Source organism: Pyxicephalus adspersus, chromosome 9, assembly GCF_032062135.1.
Source record: "Pyxicephalus adspersus chromosome 9, UCB_Pads_2.0, whole genome shotgun sequence".
Classification (NCBI taxonomy): Eukaryota; Metazoa; Chordata; class Amphibia; order Anura; family Pyxicephalidae; genus Pyxicephalus; species Pyxicephalus adspersus.
Window position 1 is genome coordinate 19,132,319 of NC_092866.1, and position 13,691 is coordinate 19,146,009.

The window sequence follows — 13,691 nt, forward strand, 5'->3', positions numbered from 1 at the left end:
TAGCACAGCCCTCTAATTCTTGATTGCCTAGGCGATCGAGAATGAATGGAAGTGCAAAGCTTCCAGGGATACCTACGTCACGCATCCCAGGAGGCTCTTCAGTGCTCCTTCTGCGCAAAGAAAAAAAATTTGCCCATCTGCAAGATTTTTTACCATCCTGCCTCATCCAATCTCACACCTGGGTCCGGATGACATAGGAAAAAGAACCAGGAAGAAGAGGAGAAGATGGCGACAGACGCCAGGACCTGATGCTGGACACCCTCAGATGGACTGCCCTGCGGGATTGAAAGTGTATTTTTTTAGTTTATTTCCTCTTTAAGGGGCGGTGCTGCACTTTTTTTTTTTTTTATAAAAAGCATGTTGCACTGAGCACTTGCACAAAAGTTTTACTTTAAATAAAAGGGGTTGTCTACCCTTCTATGTAAAGTAAAAATTCTGACTTTAGGTAGGCTTTAATGATGTTTTACCAGCCCTCTGCATGGGCCTGATATGGAAGTCACCACTATGCAAGCTTTTATTGTCTTCACTTATTTCCTGTTTCCACAAACAGTTTAAATTAGGGGGGAAAAGATAGAAAAATGAAAACTTTGCAAGGCTTGTGCAGACAATTCCCACCCTATACCATGGCTGTGCACACAGGCTATATCATGTTCAGACAGAAGAAAACACATTCAGGGGAAGTTTTCCTCACATGTCCGGCTCAGACTATTACTTATATTGGGTACTCTATATATGCAGGGTACATGATAATATTTACAATGTGTCCCCTCCCCCCGTGCTCACAGGTTAATGGTCCGCTCCAGGGTGAGAGGCTTGGTCTGAGGAGGTAAGTACTTATTCCCGAACTGGTTCACTCCTCTGGGCCATCCTGTCTGCGACCGGCTCGGCGGAATTACCGACATCTTGGACAGGGTAGAGAAGTGGTATCTGTATCCCGGTGTTACCTCCGTAACCCACTTCACCGATTTCCGAGCGCTCGTAGGCCTGACAATGGAACGGCGGAAGAAGCAAGGCGTCACTTCCGGCCGCGGGAAGAACTGGCGTCATCCGTCTGCGCTGCACAGCAAGGGATTATGGGAGTTGTAGTTGTAGAGTTAGAAGAGTAAAGGAATGAGTGGAAAGAAAAGACATGGAGGAAAGGGGGACAATGGGGGGAAGAAGTCCAAGCAGCTGGTAAGGGCTGAGCTGTCAGAGGAACTGGGGGAGAAGAATGGAAGAGAGGAATTGCGGAGAGGCTGGGAGAGTGGAGAGACAGTGCAATGTGGTGAGTGGGAGAACACGTGGGTGGTGTTGGTAGATTTGGGGACGTCCAGTGGAGGAAAAGTCTCTTAAGAAATCCCAGGGAGGGGGAAGGAGGAGGCAGAACCCATAAGTCAGACTGTGGGCCCACTGAGGAGATCACAAGACAGAATCCCTGGGAAATAGGGAACAGAACCTGTGAGAGGGAGTCCAATAGGGAGCCATACCAACACAACCCTCTATGCTATGTACACACCGGTGGTGAGGTTGTAATGTACTTACTGCTTCCTTATGTTAGGGAACCCCCCCCCCCCCCCCTCTGAGGAGGTTCTACATGTAGCTTCTCCCAGCAACATCCCCATACAGAAAGAATGGGGGCAGCAGGGAGCGGTACCAGTGCTTCCCACTGCTGTCAGCTGTGGTACAAGTGGTACAGGGTGGCTGGCAAAGTTCCTGATGCTGGGAGCTGTATGGGATTGCCCAGTTCTGAAACATGCCTTGGAATCTGCCCTTTGTTTGGTTGGGAATGGGGGGTCGGGGAGGAGAGTCCCTAAAGAAAGTACAGCTGGTAATGGAGGACTGAGAGCAGAGCCCCTGAGAACAGTCTAAAGGAGGACAGGGAGCATGGAGCCCCTAATGACAGTCTGGTGGAGATAGAAATGCACGGGGAGGTGTAAAGGAGTGGAGCCCCCAAGAGGAGAGTCAAGTAAGGAGAAGGAAAGAAGCAGAGCCCCCAAGGAGCATCCAGCAGGGGAATGGAAAGTTGCTGAGCCCCCGAGGGGAGAGTCCAGTGGGAAAAAGGAAAGGCGCAGAGGCCTTGAGGGGAGAGTCTAGCGGGAAGGTGGAAATGAGCATAACACGAGAGGAGGGTCCAGCAGGGAGATGGAAAGGAGCGGAGCCCTCAAGGAGTGTCCAGCGGGGAGATAAAAAAAGAGCAGAGCCCCTGATGGGAGAGTCCAGTGGGGAGGTAGAAATGAGCAGAGCCCCCTAGGAGGGTCCAGCGGGGAGTTGGAAAGGATCGGAGCCCCTGAGGGGAAAGTCCGGCAGGGGGATAGAAAGCAGTGTCCAGTGGGGAGGTGGAAAGGAGCAGAGCCCCCGAGGAGTGACCAGCAGGGAGTTGGAACAAAGTGGAGCCCCTGAGGAGCATCCAGTGGGGAGATGGAAGGGAGCGGAGACCCCGAAGGGAGAGTACAGTGGGGAGATTGAAAGGAGCGGAGCCCCAGAGGGGAGAGTCCAGCGGGGGGTGGAAAGGAGCGTCCAGTGGGGAGGTGGAAAGGAGCGGAGCTCCCAAGATGGGAGTCCAGTGGGGAGATAAAAAACAGCTGAGCCCCCTAGGGGAGAGTCCAGCAGGGGGATGGAAAGGAGTGGAGATCCCAAGGAGGGTCCAGTGGGAAGGTAGAATGAAGTGGAGCCCCTGGGTAGAGTCCAGCAGGGAGATGGAATAGAGCGGAGCCCCAGAGGAGAGTCCAGCAGGGAGTTGGAACAAAGTGGAGCCCCTGAGGAGCATCCAGTGGGGAGATGGAAGGGAGCGGAGACCCCGAAGGGAGAGTACAGCGGGGAGATTGAAAGGAGCGGAGCCCCAGAGCAGAGAGTCCAGCGGGGAGATGGAAAGGAGCGGAGCCCCCGAGGGGAGAGTCCAGCGGGGAGATGGAAAGGAGCGGAGCCCCTGAGGGGAGAGTCCAGCGGCGAGATTGAAGAATTTGGGGACAGGGGGAGCAAAGCTTCATCTCAGTTCCCACAGAACACAAAGCATTATTTTGCATGGGTCCACTGCACAAATTGTTTATATGAAGACCACTTTACAGTTCTGACCCCCCCAGTAAAGGAGATATCCATTTTCCTAGGACCCTTTTTTTGGGACAGGAAGAAAACATTTCACCAGTGGTGACCAAATGAGCAATAGAGCCCAGATTTTACAACCTTATCACACTTAGTCTCAATATAGAAGTATTTATCACAAATTTCAATTTATTCTATTTAAGTGAATCTCAGTCAGTCTCACCAAATATTCAATGAACATCTATAGATTGTAGTACTTATGTAATTATCTTTTGATATAAATAGTAACATTGTGTTTTATATCTTTTTCCCCACAGGCACTGTTGTTCTGGATTCTGTCCCCTTCCAGCATTGTGTGATCCGCTCTTTCATCAAAAACGAAGAGTTTTTAGATGGGTTGAAGGATGAACTGCTAGCATTAAATTTCCATGACAAATCCAATGACTTGTACAAATTCCAGCAGGTGAGTCAGCATGCTGGATAAGAATAAAGAGATGAAAATGCAGACTGATAGTTCATAGGATCTGACATAGAACAATGGAGTGCGATAGTCAGTATAAAACAAGTGCCCTGCTCTTGGTCTGAATAAATTCTATGGTTATACACCAATGACATCCTAAAGCGTATCTAAACTCAACATTTTTACTTTACATAGAAGGGTAGACAACCTTTCTTTATATAGTAAAAAAAGTTGGTGTTTTTTTTTTTTTTTTTACACTTTTTAAAAGAAGGTGCAGCGCTGTCCCTTGAAGTTTTTATTGTTGTGATGATCAAGACTTAACAGGCCGCAGAGCCTCCCGGGATACCTATGTCACACATCCTGGAAGCCTCTGGCTTCTCCTGCGCATGCCCGAGATTTTGGGCATGCGCAGAAGGGGCATTTTCCTCCAAGGGGTAAAAGATGCCGATCTCGCGAATGTGCAGTAAGATCGGCTCTCTTTTGTTTCCCCCTTCACAGCGACTACGTCCCCCGATCTCTCACCTGCCAGTGCGAGATCGGGCGATGAAGAAAGAATTTGGGACAAAGAGGAATCCCAGGACAACACGTAAGTGTCATTTTGATGGTTTTAATTTAGTCCCGCTTTAATGCAACCTATACCTTATGAATTTTTCCCTTGACAATCTTTTATATTTTATTGTGATTATGAATTATTTAAATACTTCTTTGCAACGATGAAGTATTCAGTTTAGCATTCGTGTCTTCATTCAAGATCAGTAATATGATTATATTCACATTTATAATTCAATGGAATGATCAATCTTAAAACAAATAAGTATTTTTGAGTTCAATACAATAGATAGTAAAAAAAACCTTCCTTGCCTTAATAATTTTTATATGGCATCCTGCTCAAAAATCAATCATAATTTTGATTGTTTGATCCTTTAGTCTTTATCCATTCCATGTTTAATCCATCAGATGTTATTTACACATAAGATCTCATTAGTGGACGTCTGAAGTTGTAAACCCACAAATTGATTTGTGCGGAATTAAAGTGAATGTGTTATTGAAGAATAAATGTTTTAAAACTTGAAGTTTAAGAAAGTTAAGCATTACAAGTCAATTTAAATTATAAATGCACTTATCCTATTATCTTCACTTTTTACATTACTGCCCCTCCCTGGCTGGATAAGTCTCTTGTTCTGATGGTCACAGCCTCTTCTAGTTTGTTTATGCCCAGAGCCACAAGGTTTTGTGCCCGCACATTACAGCCCATGGGGTCGCCTCCTGACGCAGGAGAATGCTATGGGTTGTAAAAATGTTTGTAGAACTGGCCTACTGTCACTATAAATAATAAGGGGACCTTGCATTTTTTAGGGATGGACAAACCTTTTCTGTATATAGAGGGCTGCACAGCAATAACCACTTGATCAAGAAGGAAGGTGACTATAGGCCTCCACTTTAATGGGAGAACCTGGATGATCCAGCAAACCTGGGATGGATTTTTTATTAGTTGGCAAATGTTTTCAATCCTCTGCCAGATCCATTTCATGTTTGCTGGACCACTCACGTTCTCCCATGAAAAGTCTCTCTCTTCTCCAACTATGAAGAGCTTTAAAACACCAATATGTACAAGTTCTCTGCACCCAAGGCAATGGCCTCTTATGTTTGGGTTTGTAAGGTAGTTTTCATGTCTGGCATTAGGAAAGCTACACTGCCTATTGGACAGAATTTGCATTGCTTTAGGCTGCCCAGGATTTATTTCTCCCCATTGTATAGGTTTTGCTGATATTATTTTCTCTTTGTTTTGTTTTACAGTCAGAGGATTTGAAGAGCAGAAAAGAGCCGCACATTAGTGCCCTGAGGTAGAAGTCTGGTGTATTTGTTCTCCTAATATTACTCATAATGTACATGATCCTACCTCCCCGTAATAGGAATACTAGTTCATGCTTTTCGCTACATACTATGCCATGAACTAGAAGGATGGTGATTGCGGTGCTGTTAGCCTGTCAGCTTCTTGAATTGATCACAGAAGCATTGTATAAACCTCCTCTATATGGCTGAGCATTTGACCAGAAAGGTTGACCCTCTCATATCAAAAAGCAGACATCTGCCTTTGTTAATCACATATGTATCCTTAAAGGAAATTGTCTGGATAGAGATGAAGCAGCTGACCCCGATTTCTTTGCATAACATCCCACTCTGGTGCTGGCAACCTAAGCCTGGCTTCACCACTACATGGGATACTCAGATAGAGAAACAATGCTGGGTCAATAAAGGGGGATGTAGAGCCTACAGATTTAAAAAAAAAAGGTTATCAGTAGCACATTTCTATTATGGCTAATTCAATTTAAATTCACAAACCTTTTTGTCCATTATGTAAGTGCATTGATTTTCACTGCCGTTAGGGTGCCTTGTCTGCTACCGCAGCAGTACATTGAGGTGTCATGCTAAATAAATGGAACTGCTACATGGTACTTGTTTTAGGACATGGTATTGTCTATCCTCACCAGGATAGCACCTACAGCTAATGACTATAACACCTTTTTTGTTTTGTGTTTGCTGGCAGTCTTTTTACCATAACAAGTATAAACTTTTGTATCCCCACTACCAGTGCTTTTTGCTACAGCTAAAAAATAAAAGGGTGGTATACAGACATATATGGGTATGGTATACAGAATGGTTAACCATTTTATTCCAACATAGTCCAAAATCCTCCATATATATTTCTCCTCTGTCTTCTCCATGTTCTAGGAAAGTTCTGTTTGAGGACTTCCGACAGTGGCTCTCAGAGGTGACAAAAGTGGAGCTGGAAACCACTGTAGACATATCTTGTGCTCAGTACAATTATACAGGTATGTTTCTTTCTATATACATACACAAATTATTGTTTGCTTCAAAGTAAAGTTGATTATGTTTTGTTTTTTTGCCTTTAGTTTCTCCATGCTTCATTATGCATATGTTTCTCTTTTGCAAAGAAACTTCTTTAATAAATATCTTTTCTCAGACTGACTACTAAATTTGGAAGAGATTCTCACAATCTTAGGGCTGTATTTATAAATTCTGTGCTCATCTATTGAGCTATTTTGTCATTCGATTCTCTGATATATATATATATATATATTTTTTTTTTATTTATGTTTTATTTAGGTACTGATGGTTTAAATACCACAGTTAGATGTTGTCCATTTGAATATGTAATAAGACATGCATTGGTTTGCTATTAGAATATTTCCTAATTGTATATTTTCTCTGATGTCACTGCACAGATACTCTGCTCTGTCATGATGATGAGCTGGAAGGCAGAAGATTTGCTTTTATCCTGTATCTGGTTCCAGAGTGGACAGAAGCAGATGGAGGAGCACTGGACCTCTACAGCACGGATGGCAAGTGTGATCTTAACTCCACTTTTTTTTCTTTATTGCTTTTATAATAATAAACTAAATCACTCATTGTCTAAGTGATTCTTACCACAACTAACAAGTGAATTAAGCAATAACTAAAGAGCTTGAAATCTTTATCGTTTTTGTATTCCATTACTTTTCATAAATCTGTTGAAAGAACATGAGATTCAGTTGTATAACCTCCATTTTTATAAACCTTCTCCCTTCACAGAGAAGTCACAGCCTGGTCCTATTGTCAAGTCTTTGATCCCATCCTGGAATACACTGGTTTTCTTTGAGGTCTCCCCAATCTCTTTCCACCAGGTAGGTATAACAGTAAATAGCATGTAACCACTTCCTCAAGTTTTCATTTTACATCCTTTTTATAATGTCATATATATAATCCAGTGTTTTGGGTGTTAATTGAAACGTTATGAAATTTAGATATTTTAAATGCACAGTAAATGTGGTCAGATCATTTATAAAGACCAATATTTACATGAACACTGAATTCTTGTACCTGTATGCACTGGGGTGGCTTGTGACTTGTGTGCGCTTTCAGCTACAAAGTCTGGTGTGCATTATGTTTGTTTATATATTTATTTTGGGTTTATTGTACTTTTTTAAAATACATGGTAAAAGCATTGTCATAGGATCTCATTAGGTCATTGAGATATTGGCATTGCATATAGAGTGCAGGATTGACAAACGGTCTGACTTTCAGGGAGTTTATATATTTTAGGTATCTTAGTGATGCTGTGGAGAGCTATCGCATACCACGGCCTTATGGTGCTACTGTGCTTTTAGATTGGTTTATACAATTTTGATATTTTTTTTTCCTTAGGAAAAACTGTTTTTCTTACACTTTAGCTGTTTCAGACTATTTGTCATGTAAATGTCAGTATGATGTATGCTTTGTCCTCAAATAGGTTTCAGAGGTGCTGTCAGAGGAAAAATGCCGCCTGTCAGTAAGTGGTTGGTTTCATGGCTCATCCCTGGAGAGACCACCACGCTCACTGGATCCTGTGCCTGTCCGTACCCCCCACCTCCCCTGTGATGTAAGATCCTATAATTTCTGTTTAATACAGTAAATGCAAACTTGTATTGTGCTTGCTGACCTTCTTCTGTATTTACAGCATGAAATCTTGTATGAGTGGATAAATCCAGATTACCTGTCAGTTGATTATCAAGCCCAAATCCAGGAGGAGTTTGAAGACACATCTGAGATTCTCCTAAAAGACTTCCTTAAGGTTTGTGCTACATACATTGAAAAGACTGGGGTACATTGGGTGATTCCACTCTGAATCTTTTCAGCTGTTCTGACAGCAGCTCCTACCAGTCGTTTTAGACAGAAAATTGTCTTATTATTTTAAGCTGTTTAATTAGGATAGGAACTGATATTGTGACTTTGAAAATTGGTGATCACTCAATATTCTTTATCACTCTTGGTAATCTTAGAATGTCCCAAGACATTTGAATTTGGGGTATAACATTTTTTTCTGAATACTGTAGAGTGATGTGTGTCCAAATGAGATATTCTTGCTATGTATTTACAATCTGTTCAACCAAATTGCAGTCCTCAATAAACACCCCCCCCCCACCAGTCTGCTTGCCTTAAAAGATATCTTATTGGCTTATTTCTGCTGACATAAAACTATTTTACTGTCACTTTAACACAAAGTCGAAGCATTTGTAATTACCTGTAAATTCCCATCCATGACAATATGTATGACTTTGCATGTATGCCCTTTGTATATGAATATATTAAGGTATTTTTTGTTTATAGTCTAGTGCCATCATCTTCTATGGCACAGTGCAGAATACAATATAGAATAAAGGGAACCAATAATTGCAAACCAAACATTTGTGCACTGTACAGTAGGAAAATCCAGCATTACAAAAGCTAAAATACAAACCGCAAAATACTTTGATGCAATAGGATGAGTGCAGCAGTTAGTAGTGTTCTCTTACAATCTAGAGAGGTGAAGGGTGGACACACAAGGTTAGAGGCAGTGAGTTATTTGATAACTGGTGCAGGAGACAGATACTTCACTGTATGCACATGTAAAGTATAAAAGGTAAATTACACTTGTATCAAAACACTGAAGCTTAGTCTGTATATGAGTTATAGTCATGGTCTCTAAAAGGCAGGTTGCAGTACACCGCTATTTGAATTGATGTTTTACTTATTTTCCAGGAAGATAAGTTTAATGCAGTGTCTGCAGCACTGAAAACAGAGAGCATTGAATGGGAGCTGCTGGGTCCACCAAACAGAAGGTGAGTACCGAAGTCTAGGTGAAGCTCTTCTTTACCCATCCTGCATTCTTTTTCTTACCTTTTAAATGTGGTTTAGGTGTTATAAAAGGGCAAAAAGTGAACTTCCGGATGTTCTGAAGTCCTGCATGGAGCTTTTGAAATCGGAGCCCTTTTTTCTGCTGCTGTCCAACCTCACTGGCCTGAAGCTGCATTTTCTGGCTGCCAATAATGAAGATTCTGATGAAGAAGAAGGATCCTCAGAACTGAATGCCAGGGCCCCTGCACAAGGGGAGAATGGCGATCATACTGCTCAGGAAGGAAGTAAGTACACCAGACATTGCAAATCATTTGTTTAGTCATTTAGCATTGGTAATTTAGCTCTCGTGTATGACATGCTATGCTATTTGTCATGAGCATGTAACTTTGAAGTAAAGTTGAAGGTAGGTAGTGAGGATTAAGTGGGTTTAAATTTACTGTTTAGGTTAATAGTTACATTCTATAAATATGATTTTAAATTTAAAATGTGTTTTATAAGGTGCAGACTAAATGGATTTGGTTCAGGAATGAAAACAATTGCCAACCAAGTTAATTTTAGGAAATCAATTCAAAATGTGTTGGATCACCCAGGTTCCCCATGATAGTTTAGTTTATCTTCCCCAGTATTGGAGAGCTTAAAAAAATCATACCAAATGTGTCTGTGTCTCACCTATGGGCACCAAAATCAACCAAGTACGAAAGTCGCACAACTTTAGTCCAAATAATTAACTTTTATTGCAAAAAAGAATGTATCTCGCAATGGAGAAGGACTCCATCGAGACACATTACCCACAATCTTCAGGAAATAAGGCTGATTGTTGGTGTAATGTGTCCATAGTGGAGTGTGCATCTGTTAAAATATGTCCTTTTGTGGCGGGAAAAAGTTTATATTGGTGGCATTCTGCAGTTGTGTGATTTTCTCCCTTTGGTGATATGGCACACTAAGTGTCCCAGATTATATAAACAAGACTTTCACTGAGAGTACAATAATACATCAGATGGAGTGTACACTAAAATTACATGATGGTGTTCATTATTATCTGTCCTTTATTATCCTGTCCCAACCCCAGGCTATAGTTTGACCCTTCTTTCTGTTCAATCTATAGGTGAGAGAGTTCCTGTATGCTATGGAGAGCTGAGGCACTGGGAACATGGGCACTACACAATGATTCATGACTACGATCCCGAGAGACAGGAGTTTGCTCTGGATCTTTTGTGGTTCTGTGGGTGTGAAGGTTGGTAAAAGCTCTTTTCTCTCACTGATCTGTTACCTGATACACATTTACATTCCTATTCATGTTGTTACCTTTGTGAATACCACTTTTTTTTTTTTTTTTGCTGTTTTAGATTGGGAAGCAGAGTATGGAGGATTCACATCTTACATTGCCAAGGAGGAAGATGAAGAGGTAAATGACCTCTACTAAAACAACTAGAAATTACTAGAAATTCCAAAAATACCTTTGCCGACTTTGCTTCCCCCTCGCGGCTGTTTAGAGCTCTGAAGCCATACCAGACAGCCTTGTCTAAGTGTGTCTGAACTCCAGGCTGTCAGAGCTTACACAGGTCTGAGGACCTTTCCCATCTTCATGTAACCGTCCACTGGTCCAGGTGTTGGAAGGAGAGTGACATACTCCCCATACCTTTTTGGGGATGGAGTTTAAAGTAATCAATGCTATATTATATCACCGCTTTTATTCCGGTCACTAGGACAACTATCTTAGGTATTTATAAAAGGTAGGTATTCAAAAAATGAAGAAATTTTAAGGGCTGGCCCATCTCCTATAACATGTTCATCCTCCTATGATCTTCTCACATGTCTGCAGTTTCTAACAATTGTTCTGTAGAGTGTCTGCAGTCACTGACCATTTCCTGTAGCGTGTCTGCCGTCTCTTACACCTCTCTTTAGCATTACATTTACAAATAATTATGTAAAGCCCTCTGCTAATCTTAGGGATTTCTTTACGTCCTCTATATCAAATAGGTTGATCACTGCTGGCCTATACCTAATAATTGCCAGGGTTTAAGTATAAAGAGTGTAAAGGTTTGTTTCGTTATTATAAAGTAACAAACAGCCTACAGATGGGATGGTTTATTGACATACATCGATCGTACAAAACAAGTCTATTTCTTTTTCAGCTTCTTACAGTTAATCCAGAAAACAACTGTCTGGCCTTGGTTTATCGTGATAAAGAAACAATGAGGTTTGTGAAACACATCAACCACAAGAGTGTACAGAGAGATGCCATCCTTCCTAATCACAAGGGATTCTGGGACTTTGCATTTGTGTATAATGAATGAATGGCAATTTGTTGTTTGATGGACTTCAAAGTGTGCACAGTTACTTCTGAAAGGGATTTCAGATTTCTGAGGGATAATAACCCTCACATCAATCCAACATGTTTTAACAACGTTAAGAAGTGCAGAGAAGTGACATGATGGTTCGGTGTGTTTGTGTTCAAGGTGTGGAGACTATTCCCATCTTTACTAACTGTCAAGGTGATTAAAGGAGTCTTTGTATATTTATATTAAATATACAATTCTTAACATAAGAATGCATCTGTTTTTTTAAAACATTCATTATTGTGGTGTACATACAGTAACTCACACTAACTCATCACAACACTCATCTAAAAATGTGAATAATTACTGGTTTGTATTCTGTTTTGCACTAACTTTACTGCTAGATTATTTTCTATATTTGTCACGTTTCAGTTTCAGACGTATAGTCTCCCGCTATATGTTGTGGTTCCATCTGCGGACTACTATGTCACTACAGGAACAGACAGACAAGTATCAAAAGACTTCATTTACAGAGATTTTAAAAGTAGTGACCTTTGCTTTGAACAAAGGCAGGTCTAAGATCTTGCTGACATTGAAATAAGACTGCACTGCCTGGTCCAAGACCCACACTTTGCCTGTAATTGAAACCTAAATGAGCAGCAATCTCTGGGCAGTTTCCAACTTGGAGCAGTGGGAAGACATTCTCCTTGTCTTGCCTTGAGTGATGCCATGTAACGAATTTCCCTATGCATTTACACTGCATTATTATTATTAATAAACAGGATTTATATAGCACCAACATATTATGCAGCACTGTGCATTAAATAGGGGTAGCAAATGACAGTGACACAGGAGGAGGAGATGACACTGCCCTGAAGAGCTTATAACTACATCAATGAAATATGAGCCATTTTCTGATGGCCCAGCTTTAGAAGTATTAATCTTCAGGGTACAGCTTTAAAGCTCATTGTGTTATTAATTACAGGAGGAAATAAAAACTCAAAGTTTACATAACAATATAGATGAATCAAATCAGCATCTGGAGACATGTCCCAACATTGCAGAGTATGTGTTCTCTCTTCACCATACCTTTCTCATAATTGTCCTATAATGTCTCTCTGATACCAGACAGAGAGGAGGCCTAAATACCTTCTGATGGTATTGCTACCTTTTAATGTTTAAAAACACTTTCCTTTCATCAAAATAGGATTATTTTTTTTAACACTGCCCATAATGTCAGAGCACAAATTGTAGTTTGAAATGAGTGACATTTATAAGGTACTCTACTCTTCATTTGAATATAATAAATTCATTCATTTTATTAAATGTAATTCACACGCCACCCACACATGTTAAATGACAATCCGCCCACAACTGATGTGGGTAGACTCTGGTGTGCAATTAATGAAATATTCTGCTGCACAAGTTAGACTTTGCCGACCCTCACAAAGCATCATACTGCTAAAATAAAGAAGATCCAGATGGATGGGACCCTTTTATCATGGTGATAATCAACTGATAAATTATGGAGCCAAAGTTTGTAAAAGATATCAATGGTGCAAAATTCATGGACTGCCATTACTGGACTCTCCTAAAAATGGTGGTTGGAGTTGTACTGATCCAATGGCTTCAATACTTTTTATGTCACTAATGCAAAACAAGTGTGGACCCTAAAAGTATAGAAGCAGGAATCATGTATACATGTATAATTTTTGGAAGGTCTGGGTGCAGGTTAACGCTAAGTTTACTTCCTTTATTTCTATGCTCCAGCAGGCTCCTCCTTCACGTACCTGGTCTTCTGTGTCATTCTGTGCTGCTATTTCAGGCACTGATGGTCCTGCATTGTAAGTGAAGACTCATGGTAAACCATTACCCAGAGGTTGAATGGAAAAAATGTGTTTGGTCAGCAGAGGGAGCAAAGAAAAAAATCCACTACACCCAAATCAGCATTTATCGATGCAGTGTGGGGGGGTAGAACTACTGCAAGTCTAGAGTTCACTTTTAGAAAAAGAACTGTTAGGCACAATTAATAGTTAATGTCAGTTTTTTTCTTATAGGAGAGAAAGTATTTGCATTTTTCATATAGCCCCTACTTAATAGTTGATGCTAAATCTACTTTAATAATAATAATAATAAAAAAAAAAAAAAAAAAAGACACACACAATACAGTCATGGTGAGACCTAGAATTACCCAAAACCAATAAGCAGAGTCCTTTTTCACATTGGCTGATCTGAAGTCTGAAAGTGATAATTCTAGTAAATGCAACCACACGCACTGG

General features: G+C 40.9%; 2 protein-coding genes across 2 annotated transcripts in view; one reads left to right on the top strand and one right to left on the bottom strand.

Annotated features, from left to right (window-relative positions):
* Positions 1 to 917, bottom strand: part of NUDT21 (nudix hydrolase 21) — an 8,204-nt gene extending 7,287 nt beyond the window's left edge. Inside the window, exon 1 of the mRNA XM_072422840.1 lies at positions 784 to 917. Within this exon, the coding sequence (XP_072278941.1) occupies positions 784 to 902 (119 nt within the window). The 5' untranslated portion in view covers positions 903 to 917. The remainder of the gene's footprint in view (positions 1 to 783) is intronic.
* A 47-nt stretch (positions 918 to 964) lies between these two features.
* OGFOD1 (2-oxoglutarate and iron dependent oxygenase domain containing 1) lies at positions 965 to 11,684 on the top strand. Its single transcript, XM_072422838.1, has 13 exons — positions 965 to 1,264; positions 3,336 to 3,481; positions 5,276 to 5,322; positions 6,212 to 6,312; positions 6,727 to 6,843; positions 7,073 to 7,164; positions 7,770 to 7,898; positions 7,977 to 8,090; positions 9,038 to 9,117; positions 9,194 to 9,417; positions 10,239 to 10,367; positions 10,480 to 10,538; positions 11,269 to 11,684. The coding sequence occupies exons 1-13, from the start codon at positions 1,111 to 1,113 to the stop codon at positions 11,428 to 11,430; spliced, it is 1,554 nt and encodes a 517-aa protein (XP_072278939.1). The 5' UTR covers positions 965 to 1,110; the 3' UTR covers positions 11,431 to 11,684.
* The last annotated feature ends 2,007 nt before the right edge of the window (positions 11,685 to 13,691 follow it).